A 22,021-nucleotide genomic window follows, 5' to 3' on the forward strand; every position below is an offset into this window, starting at 1 on the left:
GATTCGCTTGTTCTTCGGAGGTCTTTTAAACAAATGAGATTTATATAAGAAGGAGGAAACAATGGAGTTTGAGACTCACTGCATGTCATTTCCATGTACTGAACTCTTGTTTATTTAACTATGCCAAGATAAATTCAATTTTTTATTCTAGGGCACCTTTAACTTCTTAAAAAATAATAATTTCCCTCGGTGTGTAAAGTTTTACGGCAAATTCAAAACTTTACACACAGAACAAATGATGGTATCATAGTGAAGCTGTCGTCGTCTCTTTCTTCAGAGGTGTTTCTTCAAAGAAAGGGATAGTTCACTCAGAGGTAAACATTTTCATAATTTATTCACCCTCTTTTTTTTTTTATTCTAAACCTGACTTTCTTTCTTTTGAACACAAAGGAAGGTATTTTGAATACTGTTTCAACTGTTTTAACCCATCTTAGGAAAGTCTTTCTGATCAAAAAATTACATTTTAAAAAACATCTTTTGTGTTCCACAGAAGGAAAAAAGTCATACAGGTTTGGAACAACAATGGTGAACTATCCCTTTAAACATCTGCCGATTCTTGATAGCTATTTGATAACCCTTCCCTAGTTGAACAAGAATGGATAGTTGGAAGGGATGCTGCATAAATGCATCTTAGTTGTGTTAATACAACTAAGATGCATTTATGCAGCATCCCTTCCAACTGTCCATTCTTGTTCATATCCACTTAATGGGAAAAAAATATCTTAAAGGATTCATAAACAAAAGGGTTTATAAGAAATGTCTCTCTTTGAGCCCATCTTTGACGTTTTTGTGCTTAAATTCACCTCTCTCAGAGCAAAGAGAGAAAATGAAAACATCCCTTAAAGGAATAGTTCTCCCAAACATAAAAATTATGTTGTCTTTTAGTCACCTTTATGTCACTGAAAACTACTTGCGTTGACATGCTTTTTTTGTCTTACTTTCTTCAGTGGTACACAAAAATTGCATTTTTCAAGAGTACCTAGTGCTTTTTTTCTCCCCAAATAAAGAAAGTAAGTAGGTATGGGTGTTGTCAAGCTTCAAAGTTACAAACAAACAAACAAACAAAAACAAACAAACTTACAATTTTCATAAAAGTGGTCTATATGACCTGTGCAATATATATTCCAAGTCTTCTGAAGTCATACAATATATGATGTAAAGTTTTTATTAATTAAAACTGGTCCTCCACACTACCTCTTAAAGCAAATATGGCACCTGTTTGTAATCAGTGGTGTCTTTAGTGTTTTTAGACGCATCTAAAAGTGTTTCTGTACAAATATTCTTCAGTATCTACAAAATAATCTTTAAAAATTTACAGTTTATTTCAAAAATACATTTTGTGTTCCACAGAAGAAAGAAATTCACACAGGTTTGGAAGGACATGAATGTGAGTAAATGATAACAGAATTTTTAACTATTTATTTAATAAAACACTTTTCATCAGAGATGCAGCACACACGTAACATTTTGAGTTTTGTAAATTACATGGCCTTGCATGTTTTAGCTCTGTGAATTACCAAGGTTGTTTATGCACCATAAAGGTGACAGTTCCACTCTGAAAGATCCATTTGAAATGGATGTCACAAGCTATTGGTTTTAGCTGCAGGGGTGTCCCATTATTGAAAGCTCTCACTGCAACCAAATGGAGGGTCAGGCGAAATTTTCCATTACCGACTCTAGCTAGGTCTGGATGAGAGGGGTGGCGTAAAAGCTTTTAGAGCAGGGGCAAAAGCCAGTTCGCAACAGTATGACTGAGACCCGAGGCAACAGAATTTTCCACTTATCCTCAGCCTGTATGTGTGAAGGTATGGCCAAGGGATACACTTAAACTACAGAATTCCTCCAAACCTCCAGGGCAACGTGTCTTAAGCATCCACTTCCTCTTAGAAAGGAAGAACTATTCTCACATTGACCTCAAGCATTTTAAACCTAGTAGGGTACAAACCTTTCTTTCCACTGTCAAAAGGAACCTGTATTGTCACTAATAACGTCCTGAAGAACTCTTTTTGAGGATCTGAGTGGAAAGAGATTTTGCTCGAGTGCATAAAATAAGAGGCCGCTGTCATGCGGTACTGGCGTAGGCATTTGCACATTCCCTCTACGCTCAGCGATTTATGGATTTTTTTCAGGCCTCTCGAAGCAAAGGCACTGAGCCAGTACAGCGGTCCTCGTGTCATGCAGTCAGTAATGAGCTTCTTAATTAAACCCTGCAGGCCTGTGGCTCAATTAGGGCTTACAGACAAAGTTAAACTGATCAATCCTGGAAGTGCATCTGCAGAGCACGGCAGCTCTGACGGACGTACGGTAGAAGAGTACTTTAAAGAACAAGAGACTGATTTGATGTTCTGTACAAAATTTTCATTGTGCTTTCTATGAGATCAGCTGCCCTTCACCCTTTCAAACTCTGTATGATTGTTGTAACTTTGTCTCCTTCATGCTCGTCAAGGCCTATTAGCTTGCTCAATTGATGGGTGTATGATGGACTCAATGTTGTTCCCAAACAACTCCACTGTGCTTCCCACCCCACCCTGCCTTTTGACCTTGCTGGGGGCAATGGTCGAGTTTACTTATAGGACTAGGCACATTCACATTCCTCTCATTTGCCTACTGTCTTCCATCTCTGGTCCTTACTAAACCTTGAGAACTTCCCTTTAACTGGTAAGGATGCTAGAATATCTTGGGTTTCTGATTTTGGTTTCTTCAAAAGTTTCTTTCCCTTTGTGAATGTTTGAACGTTTGTCTCTTTGAATTAGTGTTTCTGTTGTCTTCAGTGACCGGATTGAATTTACCTCAGTGGAGAACGGAAGATGGGACCCATTTGATGAGTCTCAAAGTTAAATGCTTTTGAGTTGATGTCTTATCTCAGGAGTACCTTAGATTCTCAATTGTTTGCGTACTATGCCTTAAGTGGCTAAGTCAAAGACATTGAAAGAGATATTTGTCTCAGTAGCAATTTGTAGTTCCTGTAACAGAGTCGTGATTCTACAGGATTTTAACCTCAATGATTCATGATTAATTCCTATTCTGCCGGTCAACTGAAGCGAATTAGCCTAGGGTTTGTAATCCAGATTGTGCCAGCGCAGCTCCCCATAATTCCTTACTCTGCCAGATTAAAATGGCTGGTAGACGCAATGACTGTCAGATATCGTGATGTTGATCGAAAGCCACCCCTCACCCTGCTTAAATCTCTTGGTTTTCAGGCCATGTCTGTTCCCCTGGTTTTGTTGCTCATGCCATGCGTATTTTAGCTCTGAAAAAATGAGGACAGATTGCGGTGAGGGATAGGTAGAAGGGGCATGGAAACATATGAAGGTTAAAGCTTAAATGTCACAACAGACAAGTATACAGTGTAATGACAAAAGTAACTGAGTGTACAGATGGTGACCAGACACCCTGGGCTGGACCAGACTGCAGGAATGGGCATGTACAGTGGTGGGTACAGCTTCGTTGACGTGTTGCCCGCTGGAGATACCCAGACGGCTGGAGTCTTGGGTGCCGATTCCACCCCCAATACCCCTGGGGCTGCTCGCTGAGCGTAGTGGGACTTCTCTAGCCTCAAAAACCTTTACTTCAGCCCAAGCAGTGATAATGCTGTCGACAAACAAGGAACTGCTGCAGTGAAATTTGGATTTAGGCGTTTTTTTTATTTTGCGCATTGTATCCGGTGAGGGATCACGTGTCCAGCGCCTTACCCACATGACCTCATACCAGGACCAATCAAATGGTGTCGTTCCATTGGGGCTGAGCAAGAGATCGCTGGAGAAATCATTTTCCCTCTGTGGTTTTTAATTTCAGTCCTTTCCGAACGTCAATATTGGTGGCCATCGGTTAGGAGCTCTGTGAAGGTAAATCTTTTTACATTTTCAAATCTTATGTTTCAAAACAACATTGTGGCCTGGTCAGTTATGATTGGTCTTAAGAAACGGCATTCTGTGTGTCCGTTCACTGAGAAATGAACCTTACAATATCTTTATGAATGATGTTCCTTTGGAATCATCCATTGGAATCATTCTTCTAGCCCCAAGTCTCCTAATGCTAGCTATATTTAGACTTTTGACCATTCAACATTAAATTAAATGGTCTTTACATCGGATGAAATTTCTTGAAACTATAGGAAGTATGTAGTCTAAGCCTGTAGTCTGTGATTTGCTTTATTTGCTGTAGGTTGTGGCATTTGTGATATATCCGTATATTGTTCGACAATGCTCTGTATGCCGCAGACAGTATGGCGTGAAGGATTGTGACTTGTGTGTCAGTCTCAGTTGCGATTCCGACCTTGATGGCAGTTCGTAACATTAAACGCTGCTCGGCCCTTTGATTAATGCTTCTAGAGAGGTACACAATTTTGTTCGTCGTCGTTACTTCAATTATCGTCATGGGTTCTTTATCTGTCACAATGAAGCGGAAGAGATTTCATCCTAAAAACTATTGGTGCAGAGTCTAACCATTGCTAGCTTTTTAATAGATTTATGTATGAACAGAACAAACCGTTTTTACAATATTTTAGGTTATTCTGAACCTGAGAACCTTAAGAGTTTCAAGTGGTGTATTTATATTGTCATCATGATACTATCTTCCCAACATGTCTAATGGATTGTTGGTGTCACAGAATTGTCTAATTCAAGGGTTGAACATTGCATTATAGACTCTTTAGAAAAACAGCCAGTTTATTTGCAGATAATGTACTTAAACGCTTTTTAAAGTGTCTAAAGATGCAGGGTTAAATTGGTATTGCGCTTTCTGCCAGCATGTCGATGATTTCAGAAATGGTTTTCACTGTGATGCCTGGAGACGGCCAGAGGTGTCTCCATTTAGCATTTCGGCACTTTCGATTAGTAGGCCGTTAGCGTAGCATGGGTCGTTGGTACCGATAGCCTGGATCTCAGATCCCTGGATCGGTTTTGCTTGATCTTGCATTGGCATTGCTGGGCGACTGAGCTCTTGATTATAATTTGGGTTGAGATCCAGGCAAGGGCGACTGATCAGGGCTGACAGTTTTCGAGCCGCCTGTCAGGCTGAGTAGGGGAGGGTGCCCCTGCAGACACGCGTACTGCAACAAAAGGCTCCTCTAGAGTTGTTCACATATGAGTGTTCATGCGCCCCCTCCTCCCTCATAACACAACTCCAAGCCAAAGGGACCCCAGCCCTGGTGATGCTGTATGCCTACGGGGAACGTGTGTGCCAGAAAACCTACATTTTTTTACAGTGAAAAGCTGTATTATCACTTGGTTTTAACATAGTGTGCTTGTACTGCATGATTAGGAAATTGATGTTTGGCTGAGTGGCCGTTTTAATCGATATGTTTCTCATGAAAGATTTTGATTGGGCAAATTACTTTATCTGTATCAAGGACTTTGTGATTGCTCATTTTGTGCATGAGCTGGGAATCCAATAAATGAAATGAAGACTATAGGTTTATGCGCAATTGGCTTTGCCTTAATCATAGTGTTTGTGATTATTCATAATGTAAGCTGGAGGATATAACTTTGAATATTTTTTGAAAGATAATTAAAATTCTCCCTTTAAAAACTTTTAGCTCCAGATTAGGGCTGCAACCAACAACCATTTTAATAAACAATTAATCTGTCAATTATTTTGATTAATTAAGGCAAGTCACCCAGGTGAACAAGGTAAAAAAAATTAACTAATAGAGATCACCATACTTCCCCAGTTGATTGATTACATTAAGAATTGCAAACATTTTTTTTTGTATTACAAGTTTTCTGAAATGTTGTGTTTACTGCCTCATTTGCATATATATCTAATTAAATTTGCACTGATTTGCATAGGGGATTTTGGATATCTCTTTTTATCACTATAAATCAGAAAATAGTGTCAACAGCCAAAAAGAATAATAAATAAATAAATAATAATAATAAATTTCAAATTTTTTCTAGGAATTAAATGTAGTATAAAATCAGACAAATTATATATGAACGAACCCCTCTGCAAAAACCTTCAGAATATAGATAAATAAAACTGTAAAGTTTGGTGTATGTAAGTGCTACTGAAGTGGAGATTTCCGGCTGAGAGCAGGAGAAAAAAAATCCTTTTTGAGAAAACAGCCTTTAAAGATATGTACTGTAATTGAAATGTAAGACGCAAATAGATAAAGTGCTGTAGAATATACACATAAAAGTGTTTTTTGGATATTTTCTTTCCACTAGTTTGATAAAACACTTTATGAAAAGCCAAAAAGCCTGAAATGCGTGAAAAAAAAAGAAAAAAAGTTTTTGCCTGTAGTCTTGCTTTAAATGAATATTCCACATTGCTCTCTTTTTAAACAATTTGCAAAGTTATGTGTATTGTATAAAAATGTCAATAATAATGTATTTAAAATATATATTTTATAAAATATAAAGATTATAAAGTATTTTTAATAATATTTTTGTTTGTTTTTAATAATGATAATTTTTAAGTTATCACTTCTTAGTTTATTTTTTATGTTTAATAAAACAAAAAGTGATTAAAAACGACATTTTTACCTAAAAGTTTTAACTGCGTAATACCTAAAATACTTAGTGTTAATCTATTTATGGAACATCCTATTATCACATTTATGGAACATCCTATTATCACAGAATCACAATCTGAAAATGCAGTTTAGATTTATATTAAAAAGTATTGTACAATTAAAAAATGTAGTACACAATGTAGTACTTGACATTCATAAACCGAGTGGTTACGAAAGGGTTCATAAGTTCATTGTGTATTTTATGACAATTTAGGATGAAAGCAACACTTTCTGCAGTCAAAAACTCCTTATGCCGTGGAATTATGGAGCAGGCTTATGGCCGGTTTATGTTCGAATGTAATGACTGCCTTGGAGGATTAGGGCAGGCCAGATGACGGTGGATAGACTCAGATTATATTTACCGTTTTCCTCTTGCTCCTGTTATATTGCTTTTTGTTTTCTGTATTTATAAAATTGCAACAGTCGTAGGAATCATGCATTATCTTCCAACATTATTCCCTCTCTGTATCTCTAATGGCTGCAGATCAGATGCTCCCACCCTGCTCTTTATTCAGAGGTTTTAATTTAATTCCTCCCCACAGTTAGAGCGATGACCCATCATAAGGACCTCATCACCGGAGAGAATATCCTCTCTTAGCCGAAGCAATCATAATACAGATCTTCAAATCGGTATTAAGGGGACCGTTTGCACATATTTTACATTCATGAACTCTTGTGAACGTGAAAATCAGAAGTGGGTGGTCTGTTACTTATTTGCATACATCAGTGTTTATTTTAGAATATTCAGACTTTTCAGTTGCCATATGTTTATTATTGTTAAATACAGAATGCTACTAGATTTTTTTTTTTTTCTTTGATCTTTTTGATCCTGCTGTAAATCGCAGTGGAAGTATTCTGCTGTGGGTTCATAATCCTGTTTGGAATCATATTATTTTGTTGCACTACACATATAATATTTAATCCTCTAGTTTTTCTTTGCCCACAACAGCAAATTCTCTTTTTGATTATTGTTGTTTTCATGTTGAGCATAAATACCGTTGATTCATCTAAAATTTCTGCATGACCCTTCCAACCAGGCATAGACAAATCCTGTGGACTTATCACATTTTCTGCACTGTTTTCAGCAAAAATCTGTTGTTGTGAATTGTTTAAATGTAGTGCATGTTAAACAAAACACTTATTGGTGGCTGGAAGAGTGATCAAATTAGTTAAAGGGGTGAGGAACACCTTTGATTGACAGGTGAACATATTTTTGATATTTCTGCTATTTTTATCACTTTTAGAAATGTTTTGTTTTTTAAATGACCAGATTTGTTGTATTAAGAAGGGCTAAACCAGGACAAAATGTACAAAAAAACAAGTAAAAATAGTTTAGACAGCATGAACAATTTAATTTGGCTGTTGTTTTGGCCCTCTGAAAATAGTATTTGACAGTCTTTCAGGTCGATGAAGAATGACTGTGCTGCTTCCGCCACACTATACTGCCGATTATTCCTCCGTTACCTCCCTTCTTCCTGGTTGCTTTTTGTCTCTCATCCTCATGCCCGCCCATGGTTGTGATTTCGAAAGCAAGAGAAAAGACAAACTGCCTCAGGCTATAATTTGCCCTGAAATCTCGCATGAGCCAGTGTCTCCAATAAACACTGTCGCCTCTTGTTAGGCTCTCGCCCTTGATACACTGACAGGACTAGTGATGTGTTTAACACGATAAATCATGGCGCTTGATTTGTCCAGGCCTCCCTGCCAGCCCACTTGTTCGGGGACTTACCCCATCTTTCTGCCAGAGAGGACCACACTCGCTGTTCTATGTCTTTATGATTTAACATTACCTTAAAGTCAACATGAAAAACTCTATTCACAGGTTTCTGGTCTTGTTGAAAACTTTTCCAATTAAAACAATTCTTTGTAATATAAACGTCTCATTTGTTAATCAAATCAAATCCCAGTCTATTTTTTTTATATATATATATAGAAAAGAAAATGAGCTGTGAATGCCATTTCATGTTGACTTTAAAGTGATAGTTCACCCAAAAATTTTAATTTTGTCATCACTCACTCACCCTCAAGTTGTTCAAAACCAGTTTCAAGTTTTGTTTTTCTGTTGAACACAAAATAAGATATTTTAAAGAATGATGGTCAAACAGTTGACGTTGGAAAAATAAAAGGATTACAATGTAAAAGATTATTATTGTGTGCATAAAGATAATGTTTTGGTGGAACCCGGCTTGTCCTGTAGATGGTCTGCTTGTGCGCTTTAATCTTGCGCATGAGCAGATGCGTTTCCTCACTAGATAAGTTTTTCCACTTGCAAATCCCGGCATGTAAATAGCAAATTCGCCATGGCGCGAGCGCAACTGGCTTTTAAAGGGAATGGGAGATGAGACTCTGTTTGGTCTATTGCACGTTACGCCCAAAACACACCCATTACTCATTAAGAGACTAGGTGCAACCCATTTAGACCATGTGCCGGGCACGCCCACCATTTTTCCTGTCGTTAAACTAGCAAAAGTGGATTCGGACACGCCCTAAGTGCACTTGAATCGTGCACTTTAGACCATGCACTTAGATCGTTAAAATAGGGTCACATGTTTCACTCGGAAATGCATCATATTGTGAACGACATTTCAGGTTAACTTTAATGTCAGGTGACTATTTTGGCAAAATTGTTTCATTACAGTATTTGGCCTTTCTCTTTATCATGATTTTGTCAAAGGAGAAATTAAAGGTACACTATGTAACTGCATGCATTTAGCAGAAGAACATTGTTTTGGTTGTGCTTGGCTCTGCGTGACTGTAGATCAGGGGTCTCAAACTCAAATTGGCTGGGGGCCGTTGCTGTGATTGACGCCTCATAGGAGGGCCATTTTAATATTCAAGCACAAGAAAATTTACTTTCCTTTGCATTATTTCTCATTTACTTCAGATTTCATTTCTAAAATTTAGATTTGCTCTAATGGATAGATCCATTTAGATCCGCTCTGACGGACAACAAAAAACTCCCTGAAACTTCCTAACTCTTCCATCCAGATAGCGGTATTCCCCATATTTACTGTTATTTCTATTTCTTATGCGTTCCATTTTTATTATTATGTATTTGGTTCTTCTTTATGTAAAGCACTTTGAATTACAATTGTGTATGAAATGTGCTATGCAAATAAAATTGCCTTGCCTAAAATATTTTTGCCATACTTAAAAAATTTAAACAGCAGTGTCTCTATCATTGTTACAGTTTTAACAGTTAGTGCAAATATTTTCCCTTAATTTATTTTAGCTTAAATAACATCAAAATCTTGCACTGAACAAATGCAATCCCTGAATACATTTGTACACTATTATATTTCTTGCCAGACACCTGGCAACGCTTCTGCTCACACAGCTGAGCCACATTTGTCCAAGATGCCGTTTGACGCGCATCGGACGCGTTTCGGTGGTTTAAATCGACGCTCGTGACTTACGCGAGTGCTTTTACTGTAATTTAGGCAAACGCGCTCATAATAGAAGCGACGCATGTGGTGCGGCGCGCTCGTTTTTCCAGGCGCACCTATGCCACTGCGAGATGAAAACATCTCAACTTTTCACGTGACAAGGACCAACCGATTAGCATCGGCCTTTCCTTAACAACATCGAAAGCTCAGCCGAACAGCTGATCATAGCTGTACAGGGTGGGTTTTTATTTCTTATCTCCATAAATATATATATCGTAGTAGAGCTAATGCAAGGACTAGAAATCAATTTTTCTTTTGCTGAAACTTCGTTATCGTGGAGAGCGCAATGACAGTTTGAGACCACTGCTGTAGATGAATATGGTTCATTCTCATAACTAAAAGAGAGAGAGAAAGGGAGAGATTATCCTACTGCTCATAAATTCACTTCTAGGCTCAAGAGATATAATGGAAAGGATCTCAAGCTGACTAGCTAAAGACGTTTAGTAGCTATACCCAATAATAGACAAAGTACTTCCTTGAAAATAAATTCCAGCACAGTGCTACATTAAGAATAGATAATTCTTTACAATGAACTCTGTTAGAGAGCTACTTATGGCAATTTATCTCTTCAGTAAAATACCTTACTCACCTGTTGAGTAATAAAAACGTCTACACGTCGCTATCTCTGAAAAGAGAAACCGATGCTAATTCTCATTTTATTACGAGTTCTTTCGCGTACTCTTTTTGCCAGCAAACTCTCCTCTGTTCGGCATTTTTTTTTTAAACGGGTGATTCCCTGGAGGTTCGAGATTTAACATGCTCCATGTCAACCTTTTCTCACGTGTTGTGACAACTAAACTATGCCACTCCCACACTATACACGCATCAAAGTAGCCGGAGCAACTTTTCTCTATTTACGGATATGACGTGACACACACGGGTGAGTGACGCATGTACGCAGTTTCCTGCAAAAACCATATCCCATCAGGTCTAAAACATAAACACTTAGGCTTACCATAGTGAATAAGGGTAAGACAAAAACAAGTTTTGTAAGAAGAACTGATAATGAGCACAAAAAGTTACATAGTGTACCTTTTAAATGATTGTACCCTAGTGTTACCCACACCTCTATTGTTTTGTGATTCAGCCAGTAGGGGTCAATAGCTTTGAGCAGTTGACAAATGGCTTGTTTATGTAGTCTTCTGGCTCCTGATGTTCAAGAACTTTTTTTCCATTTCACAGTAATTAGAAAAACAGCCTGTATGGTGTGAAAAAGCATTTTGATTTATTTTCTCATTGCTGAACTGTTTAAATTGCAGTGGTCATGTGAGGAAGTGGGGTGTTTGTTCGTTTCTGGTTGTGTGGGAGTGAATTGCAGCCTCAGGTTCTGTCTCCTATTATTTTCCCTATTACATGGTCACACCGTTGTAAGCAATAGGGTTATTATTTTTCTTCTCCTGTTATAGCAGCTATCAAAACACCAGATTTAAATGTTCTTTGAATAATCTTTTATTCTTTTGTACACTCCATATATACACTTATTCTAACCTCCATCAACCATGGTCAGGAGTGGTGAAGGCATAGCAGTTATTTTTCACTTTAAATCTAACATAGTCTATACATCTGTATATTTGTCATATAACCCGTGTAATTTGTCTTCATGTATCCATTGTTTTTAGAAAGTTCACAGAAGTTAAGATATTTTTTGCCAATAATCATTGAGATTTTAGCTATTAAGACAGGTGAAGTTGAGCACAGAGACAGTGGACATGAAAAACACTTACGGGACACTGGCAGCTCAAGGTACATCTGCAAAATTTAATTGAATTAAATAAATTTTAACATTGCCAGTTGAAGGCTCTGTATTACACAGATTTATACCACATTTTAGGGGTCAGAGCAATGTAGCAACTTAAAGGGATAGTTCACCCGAAATGAAAGTTACTGAAAATTACTCCTAATCATGGCATTCAAGACATGTATGACTGTCCTTTACTGTTATTTTAGTAGTATTTATATACTTTTATAGTATTTATTAATATTTTGAATTAGCTTTTAAGTTTTTTATTTTTGATGTGCTTTTGTCATTTTATTAGATTTTGTTTTTATATATTTTTATTTCAATTTTGATTATAATAATTGTAATACTTTAATTTATTTTCATTTAACTGCCATGGCAAAATTTCTAATTTTCATTTAAGCATTACGTTTTTCATCTAATATTTATATTTTATTCAATTTTTATCTTTATTTCAATTTTTAATCATTTTTAGTTCATTCTAACAGTGCTTTCTTCATGTCCATTCAATGAAATCAAAAACATTCAAATGGGGTCTAATGTTGTGGCTCCAACATTCTTCAAATAATCTACATTTCTGCTCAGCAAACAAAAGAAATGCATGGCTTGGTTTGGAGTAAATGGCGAGTTAATGCCTGTTTTAAAGGGGCCATATGGTGCTATTTTAAATGTTTATTAATTTGATTATTGAGTGTAGTAGAATATGGTTTAATGTTCAAAAAACACATACTGTACATTTTTGCAACTCCTCTATTCAGTCTGTCTGAAACGAACAGATTTCTGCAAAGCCCTTCCTTCTGAAAAGCCCAGTGCGCTCTGATTGGCCAGCTGACTCAGTACATTGTGATTGGCCAAACATCTCAAGCTTGTGTCAGAAATATAACGCCCCTTACCATATTACGAGCTTCAGCTTCTAAAGCATTTGAAAAAACACAGTTAATAATGTTGTGGGTTTTACCGTATTAGTTTTGAGCCAAAATCAGATTCTGAAAATGCAGATTATCAAGCTGAACGATCGGAACCAATTTTGCAAGCACGACTTGAGCAGAACGTTTTGGTGGTAAGTAGTCTTTGTGTATTGCCCCCTTTGCTGGTGTTGTAGCCTGCTCTCCCAGGTTTAGGTCCTCTGTAAAATGCGCTGTGCGCAAGCAAACTTATGGATTGTACTGCTCAGGACCAGCTCAGGCCCAACAAAAACGGTTTTGCTTTCGCATCCAAACACACAGCATCTCTGCGACATTTACTGAAACCTCGCCTTCTTTCTTTGCGTATGCCTTTGGGCGGCTTTATGCTAATATTTCACATTGTGATGTAAAGTTTGAGGAAGTAATATCTGGACTTCAGGCATTTTTAGGCAGGTCTGGAACAGTGTTGTGAATAAATCCCTGAGCTTTCCCTGGGAGACTGAGCTTTGTAACTTTGCAGGTCATATACTTGCACAAAGAGATACATTACGCACTAAAGGAAAACATTAAAAAGCATCATATGACCCCTTTAATTTTTGGATGAACTATCCCTTAGAGAAAATTGAATGTGCGGTCATGTGTTTATTTAATCAAAATTTAGTCTGAACGTTTTTTTTTTTTTTTTTTTACTAAACAACATAATTTCACAGATACTGTATACCATGTTTGGCTGTTGGTCATTTATATGAATTAAAATGAGACAGTATTGTGCTGCTTTTGAAGCAAAGTGGAGAGAGATAGAAAAAGGAGCATTTTGGGAGCACTGCTTGACCAAGCGTAAAGCGTGATTAATTCAATAGGTACCACAGAGGAAGGGGCCAGAAGCTCTTTAGAGGAAGGGCTGACCCACTTTCTGTATCCTGCGCTTCAGCAAAGACTGAGCTTATCTACCACCGGGAAGATATCAGACTTATGATTAACATAAAATAGAATTAAAATGTGAAGTATTTCAATGGCTAATTTTTAATCTGCTCATACTTTTTTGAAAAGCACTGGAAATGTGCTTGCTAAATGCACACACTTTGACATCAAAAGAAAGTGGTTTAAAGGACACATGCCATTTAAGGTAACATTAGTGTGTTTATGCAGCCATTGCTTTTGCTCTGATGACTGCTGTAATCAGCCCACAGATGTAGCGTTCAGATGTCTGCTGAATTCTGCGGGCTGTTGTTCACCCGACCATGTGTTTGTTCTGTGTTTGGGTGTTTTTTGGGCACTTTTGACCCTGTGGACTTTTAGAAACTAAACACACTTTTAACACTTTCATTAGTTTATTTAATTTGTCTACTAACTATATGCATGCCTCACATGATTCTGCATTTTTGTGATTTTATTTTATTTATTTTTTTCTGATAGAATTGTTTTGTCTTGCTATGACTAATTTCATAGCTAGATGATGTATACTAAATGCACACAATAAAATTTTTCACAATTCTTGCTTATTTGGCAAAACTATTGAGGATGCACAATTTAAATATCATGCTAGTTATGTTTTAGAGGCAAAATTGTTGGTTCAGATGGCCAATCCTTATTTGTGTACACATTGTGAAATTTGTTTCATATTCTGTTTTGTATGGAAGAAAAGAAGTCGGAATTGCGAGATATAAACTAGCAATTGTGAGGGGGAAAAAAGTCAGAATTGTGAGGAAAAATGTCAGAATTGTGAGGGAAAAAAGTCAGAATTGCGAGATATAAACTCGCAATTGAGAAAAAAAGTCAGAATTGCGAGATATAAACTCGCAATTGAGAAAAAAGTCAGAATTGTGAGGGGGAAAAAGTCAGAATTTGTGAGATATAAATTCGCAATTGAGGGAAAAAAAGTAAGAATTGTGAGAAAAAAAGAATTGCGAGATATAAACTCGCAATTGAGAAAAAAATCAGAATTGTGAGGAAAAAAGTCAGAATTGCGAGATACTGTATAAACTTGCAATTGTGAGAAACTCCGAATTGTGGGAAAAAAGTCAGAATTGTGAGAAAGTCAGAGTTGCGAGATATAAACTCGTAATTGTGAGAAAAAAAGTCAGAATTGTGAGTATATCTTGCAATTCTGACTTTATTTTTCGTAATTGCACGTTTATATCTCCCAATTCTGACATTATAATTTATGAACAATGTCAATACTATGGAAGCTTGTTTCTACCACTAAATAAAAAAGGTAATTGCGACTTTTTATCTCACAATTTTTTTTCACACAATTGCGAGATATAAACTCGCAAAAATCCAAAAAAAAAAAGAAAAAATTCTGTCAAAAAATTCTGTCAATTCTGTCATTTATTACTTACCCTCATGCCGTTCCACGTCCGTAAACCTTCGTTAATCTTCGGAACATAAATTAAGATATTTTAGTTGAAATCCGATGGCTCCGTGAGGCCTCCATAGGGAGCAATGGACACTTCCTCTCTCAAGATCCATTAATGTACTATTAAACATATTTAAATCAGTTCATGTGAGTACAGTGGTTCAATATTAATATTATAAAGCCACAAGAATATTTTTGGAGCACCAAAAAAAACAAAATAACGACTTATTTAGTGATGGCCGATTTCAAAACACTGCTTCATGAAGCATCAGAGCACAAATGAATCAGTGTATTGAATCATGATTCGGATCGCGTGTCAAACTGCCAACGGCTGAAATCACGTGACTTTGGTGCTCCGAACAGCAGATTCGACACGCTGATTCATTTATGCTCCGATGCTTCATGAAGCAGTGTTTTGAAATCAGCCATCACTATATAAGTCGTTATTTTGTTTTTTTTTTGGCTCTCCAAAAATATCCTCGTCACTTTATAATATTAATATTGAACCACAGTACTCACATGAACTGATTTAAATATGTTTTTTAGTACCTTTATGGATCTTGAGAGAGGAAGTGTACATTGCTCCCTATGGAGGCCTCACGGAGCTATCGGATTTCAACTAAAAAATCTTAATTTGTGTTCTGAAGATTAACGAAGGACTTATGGGTGTGGAACGGCATGAGGGTGAGTAATAAATTACATAATTTTCATTTTTGGGTGAACTAACCCTTTAAATAAAAAATAATGGTGGTGTAAAAAGTTTCCTAGACCATATTAATTGTGACCTTCATGTGACAAAAATAATATTTGTGCATTTAAATCAACCCAGTGTCTGAAGAAACACTCTATTATGTCACCTCAAAGTATACAAAGAAAGAAGCACTTTAAAAATGTAATCCTTCAGGCATTCGTAACGGTTCACTAAACATGATCATCTGAGTAATAATATTCATGTTATTCAAGCAGCTTTTCATTGAAGCACCAGATATGGAGCATTAGCATCACATAAACGATAAGATTGCCTTTCCTCAATCCAAATTTAGTGTATGCGTAAAGTTGCCACAAGGTGTTAGCACCTCGCCCACAGCATCCATGCTGTTTGTTGTCTTACATGCTGATTTAATTAGATAAGATTTCATGCAGGGTTGAACTTGAAGGCATTTGAGATTTAAGTCATCTGAGGAGGATGAAGAACTACAACATTAAGTGAGTCATGAGGAGAAGCGTGGAACATTGTTTGCTCTCTGTGACCAAGCACACACTACAGCTAAATACAGTTGCCACTTTTATTCCCGTTCTGTACGCACACGGTCATATCTGCAACATCTCCTTCAACAAATTCCAACCACATTTACTCCGAACAATGTTTTCCTCATTTGTAATTAAAGGAATTTAAATGTAGTTGTCACTTCTAAAACCTTACATTGCATTTGTGGTGTGTGTGTGAGTTTCTACACACTATGACAGAAAATAGTTCAATGTTGAAGAATAAAACATCAAGTGTTTGTATTCAACCCAATTTTCTTTGTAATTACTTTCCTTTTTTACATTATTTATTCTTGGAGTGAAATGCTACAGAGTTTCTCTGTACCCATTTTCAAACAAGTTTTCTTTTGATTTCTCTTGTGAAAAAAGAAGTACGCTTTAGCATACTTTTTAAAGTTACTTATTAGGGGTGTGATGAGACCGTTAACTCACGAGACACAAGATTGAGTTCACGAGAACTAGACGAGACAAGATTTTTACACATTATTTTTAAGAAATCCTCAGTGATGAAATACATGACTACAAAAATAGTCTGCAGGTGCATGAAATATTTTAACTAATCATCTTGTAATGAATGTCATTTCAGTTCTACTTTCTGAGTATGCATTATCCCTTTAATTTCTTCAACTTTTGACCTCCTAACTGAACTCCTGTCCTCAAATTGATCATAGAAATAAAAAAAAGCATAAATAAAAATGACTAACACAGTTTTCGCTTACTCTTATTAAGTGCAAACTTTAAACCAACCATAATCAGAGTACTCTCTTATATTCAAAGTGCAAATAGAGATGGTTTTTTTCTTCAAGCTTGATTCAGAGCTAAGATGGTTACAACTACACAGCCCAGCCTAAGATAACATTCAAATTGGGAAATATTTGCATGCATCAGGGAGATGCTTTCATAATACGTGGTATTGAAATCGCTTTTGATTGCACGCTCGCGTTTTACTTTCGCTTTCGTGTGTACTCTGTGAATAGGGAGCAGAGGTGCCGAGTGAGCATTCTGCAATACTTCTACAATTCTATTCTGTTGCGCTACAAATCCTCCGGCATGGTCTCGTCACGTGACTCTGCAGCCCTTGTTGAATGAGCTGGATGGAACTCAAGTGACCGTTATCTAACTAAATTGAATGGTTTCTATTTCCATAAAAAGCAAAATGAGCGGTGACATATTCTATCATAATTTCATCCTCACACTCCGTCATGGCTATATCGCAAGACGGCTTTTCACCTCATCGAGAAATCTCGTCACATTTTAATCTCGCAAAATCTCATGGCATGAGATCTCGTCGCACCCCTATTACTTATTACAGTACTTCATCCTTTAAAAGAATATACTTAAATGCTAACTGAATGTAATGTTTTCAGACACTTAATTGCATGTTTTCTGCAATTAAATCAATGTATTCTAATTTAAATTTATATCAAATGGTATTGGTTGAACTTAAATTCTACTTGTGTCAAAAAACATTCTTTATATCTAATTGCATAATTCTATTGTCTGACGAGCATTTTTGGTGAACTAAAATATAGTTTAATGTAATTTCTATCGAAAATTGTATGCAATCTATTTAAATATATTTGTATTTACACATTTGTAATGATGTTGCAATTTAGTACATTTAAAATGTACATCAAATAACACACTACAGTTGAAGTTATAATAAAGTACTTTACATATGCTTTAGTAATCAAAATACTTGTACTTTTTTATAAAAAGCTTGACGATATATTATTAAAGGTCCCGTTCTTCGTGATCCCATGTTTCAAACTTTAGTTAGTGTGTAATGTTGTTGTTAGAGTATAAATAAAATCTGTAAAATTTTAAAGCTCAAAGTTCAATGCCAAGCGAGATATTTTATTTAACAGAAGTCGCCTACATCGAACGGCCAGTTTGGACTACATCCCTCTACTTCCTTCTTTAATGACGTCACTAAAACAGTTTTTTGACTAACCTCCGCCCACAGGAATACACAAGAGTTGCGTTTGTAGAGTGTGTTTGTCGCCATGTCGTCGAAACGCTGTTATTTTCATCCCGCAGTCCAATCACCGGGTCTGATTCCGGCTCAAATTGATAGGGTAAAATTAAAGACATGTTTACAATAACACTGAGCGCGTGCATCTCCACGTTATGGTAAGAGGCGTGACCTTTCCGGGACCTTTCCGCTAAGCTGCTGTCGAATCACAACACAGGAACCGCTGGCACGATCAGAACTCGTTACGTATTTCTGAAGGAGGGACTTCATAGAACAAGGAAGTCATCAGCCCGTTTTTATGACAGTGGAAACAGCGGTATACAGATAAGTAAATTATGTGAAAAATACTGTGTTTTTTTACACGCGAAACATGAACACATGTTATATTGCACACTATAAACACAATCAAAGCTTCAAAAAACCACGAAAAACGGGACCTTTAAAACATGATTATAAGTCATTACTTTGATTTTACATGATATAAAACAGTACTTTGAAAAACTTGTGTACTTGTTTTTAAAAGTGTACTTAAGTGTTTACTTAAAGGTGATAAAGAGGATCTTTTCGTCGACTGAGAAACCAAAGACTGTTACTGAGTTTTTGAAATGAGCGCATGCGTAAGAACAACCCCCCCTCCTTTCGAGGGAACGCCTCCCAAAACTCGAGTGTTTGTATCGTGTTAGTGGATTCATTATGTCGGACTCACCACAGGTAACTCATAATCTGCAGTTGTTACTCCTGTCTCCGGACAAAAACATTGCATGCGGCGCCTGTGGAGTGTGGAAAGTTACTGCAGCGCGCAGCCGCGCACGTCTCTCACAAGGAACGTCACGGCAGTGATTGACAAGCCAGAGGGCCGATCGCGTAAACGATTGGCTGATGTTTTTAAGGCCCTACCTCATGCACAGATGATGTATATTAATATTATTCCTTTCAGTGCACCTAATAAATAGTATTTTATCAGTTAGTAAAGACAGTTTGAAGTAATATTGCAAAAATGTATAAAACAAAACATCTTCTTTAGCACCTTTAAGTCTTAAAAGTGAACTCTTTTTAAATGCACTCAAGTGGCTTTTTATTACATTAATATTATAATATCTGCAAGTATAGTTTTTCAAAAATATACTTAATAGTTTTAAAGTGCACATTTATTACCGTTAAGAGCACTTCTTTTTCAGAAGGTTTTCTCAGGTCAGGGGCTTCTTAAAATGGAGGACACCCATTTGTAAGAGTACAGGCTGGTTCACTTCTGTCCATTTGCTTTGTTGCTTCTGTGTGCTCTTAGCTCAGATTAGAATTTTTATGCAATCTGTGCTAAGCAGGAGATTTGCGGACAGCTGGCAGCTCATCTCATATACCCATGTGAATCTGTTCTTATCTTCCCTTTGCTTTCTCGTTGCGTTTCTCTCACACATAACCCAAACATTTGTGCTCAAAACTTTGCTCCGCACATCTCATCCTTGAGCACGCGTGCTATTTTTCTTTCGTCGTGCTTTTTACAGTCGCCATCATTCACTTTTTGCTCTCTCTTTATCCTGCGCTCCATTCGAAGGTCTGGCAGCTGCACTGGAACGGCTTAATGTTTCAATCTCTCAATCGTTGTTGATCCCCAGACCCACATGACGGCATAAATCACTGAAAAAGGGACAGGTCTGAAGCTGTGCTGAGGAGTTAGGATTTCCCCCTCCCTCATGAGAGTACAGACAGATACTCATTATAACCTCTGAGGATGAGAAATCATCAGAGGGATCAGAGAGACCCAAAATACAGATTCGGATAAGCTGAATGTTATGAATTATTACACAAAATGGAAAAGAAGTTGTTTTATATGACCTTGTTTATGGTAAACCCACAGAAATCTGCAGATTTACGCAGAATTGAAGAGGCTTGATGCTTCTTTTTTATTAATTTACTTTTTAAAAAAAATTTTTTTTAGTTCCATGTTCTTAAATGATTTTAAAATGCCATGTAAATTAGTTTTAATTGAATAGAATTGGTCCTTGGAATGTATAGAATTTTATTAATGAATGCAGAAATCAACTACCGTCTTTGTCTACCCATAATATTGTCATCAATATTGTGTTTGTGTTGAGTGTTGGTCATTCTCTCTCCAGTATTTTTGGGCACTGGATCGAAATCTTTTTTAACATGAGTTTACTGAGATCAGTTTGGTTTTAACTCTACGGGTTTTGTTCATGTATTTTCTTACACTGGCTTAATAGCCCATGAAGTATTGTACTGTATGCTAAAAGCCGAATGACCTCAGCGGCTATTAGATTTTGAAATTAATTTGAGATTACTGCCTGGCAACAAACATATTTAGTTTGATTACTTGTGAAGTGCTCCCTCTTGTGTTCAGACTATGAATATAAAAGGCTATTAATGACGTGGCATTGTGGTGTTAAAGGAATGTTCCATATTCAATACAACTATGCTTAGTGAATAAGGTTGATTCATTGCAGAAAATAGTTTGACTTTTAAGTAATTTAAAAAAATAAATAAATAATGAAACATACACTGTATATAAAATGTATATAGCCACTTAACATATATTAACATACATGAGGCTATAGTGAGATGATCAAATTATATTCAGTCTTTACAGAAATTACAATACAAGTTAAACTTCAAGTTCACATTTCTGTTTTTAAACTCTCTGGAACGGACTGTATACTTTTTACATTAACGTTTAACTATAAAAAAAAATTTGCAATTTTTTTATTTACACTATTGTTTGAGGACAGCAAGTGTTTTTTTTTTTTCGATTTGTTTCGTTTGTGTCTTTTTTAGAAATTAATAGCCTACTATTATTCAGCATGGATGCATTGAATTGACAGTAATTGTGACAGTAAAGCTTTTTTTATATCATTTTACAAAAGATTTCTGTTTCAAATAAATGCTTTTTAACTTTCTATTCAACCAGAAAAATGTATCATCACAAAAATATTAAGCAGCAAAAACTTTTTTTCAATGTTGATTATAAGAACAGTTTCTTGAGCACCAAATCAGCATATTAGATTCATTTCTGAAGAATTATGTGACACTGAAGACTCGAGTAATGATGCTGAAAATTCAGCTTTGCATCACAGGAATAATATTTTTTATATATAATATATTTTAAAATTATATATAAGTTATTTAAAATTGTAAGAACATTCCACAATGCTATTATTTTTTTTCTCTACTTTGATTAAATAAATTAAAACACAATTTTTTTTTAACAGTAGTGTGTTTATTTTAAACGAGTCGAGATTATATTTTGTGACTGTCACAAATGTCACAAATGCTGAGCCATTCAACGGAGGAACATTCCTTTAATTCCAAACTTTCGATCCTGAGCCGAGCCAAACGTTCTGTAACCGTCTTCATTTCTCATTTGGAAGTCTTGGGCTCTTTATGACTCTTGTGAATTGTTATCCCATCCTCCCTTGCAGGTGACTGGTTGGCTGCTGAACCATCATTCTCGTCCTTCTCCTGGGGAATTCCTGTCACGTGACCATATTCCTGCTTCACCTCCACTCCTAGTATGGAACCCAACAAAGTCCAGTCAGAGGGCGGGCTGAATGTGACCCTGACCATCCGGCTTCTCATGCACGGCAAGGTAAGCTGAGCCCGCAGAGCAGTACAGAGAGAAGTGGATGGGGGTAGGTTGGTGATGTCACTGCAGAGTGTGCCTGAGGGATGTGTCCTCTCCTGACCCACTGTTTCAGGACAAGGTGAATCAGGGGTCGTCAATACCAGTGACCTTTTAGACTCGTTAAATCTCTGTAAACAAGGACTGAATATAAATAGAGCCATTTTTTGTGAGGAAATTTGTT

At 36.5% G+C, this 22,021-nt stretch overlaps 1 protein-coding gene across 8 annotated transcripts in view; it reads left to right on the forward strand.

Annotated features, from left to right (window-relative positions):
• Window positions 1-22,021, forward strand: part of pcbp3 (poly(rC) binding protein 3) — a 78,479-nt gene that overhangs the window by 39,605 nt on the left and 16,853 nt on the right. For all 8 annotated transcript variants that reach the window (XM_048194465.1, XM_048194464.1, XM_048194469.1 and 5 more), the window contains exon 6: window positions 21,638-21,804. In XM_048194465.1, coding sequence (XP_048050422.1) covers window positions 21,730-21,804 — 75 coding nt within the window. In that variant the 5' untranslated portion in view covers window positions 21,638-21,729. The remainder of the gene's footprint in view (window positions 1-21,637; window positions 21,805-22,021) is intronic.

This window comes from Megalobrama amblycephala, linkage group LG6, assembly GCF_018812025.1.
Source record: "Megalobrama amblycephala isolate DHTTF-2021 linkage group LG6, ASM1881202v1, whole genome shotgun sequence".
Classification (NCBI taxonomy): Eukaryota; Metazoa; Chordata; class Actinopteri; order Cypriniformes; family Xenocyprididae; genus Megalobrama; species Megalobrama amblycephala.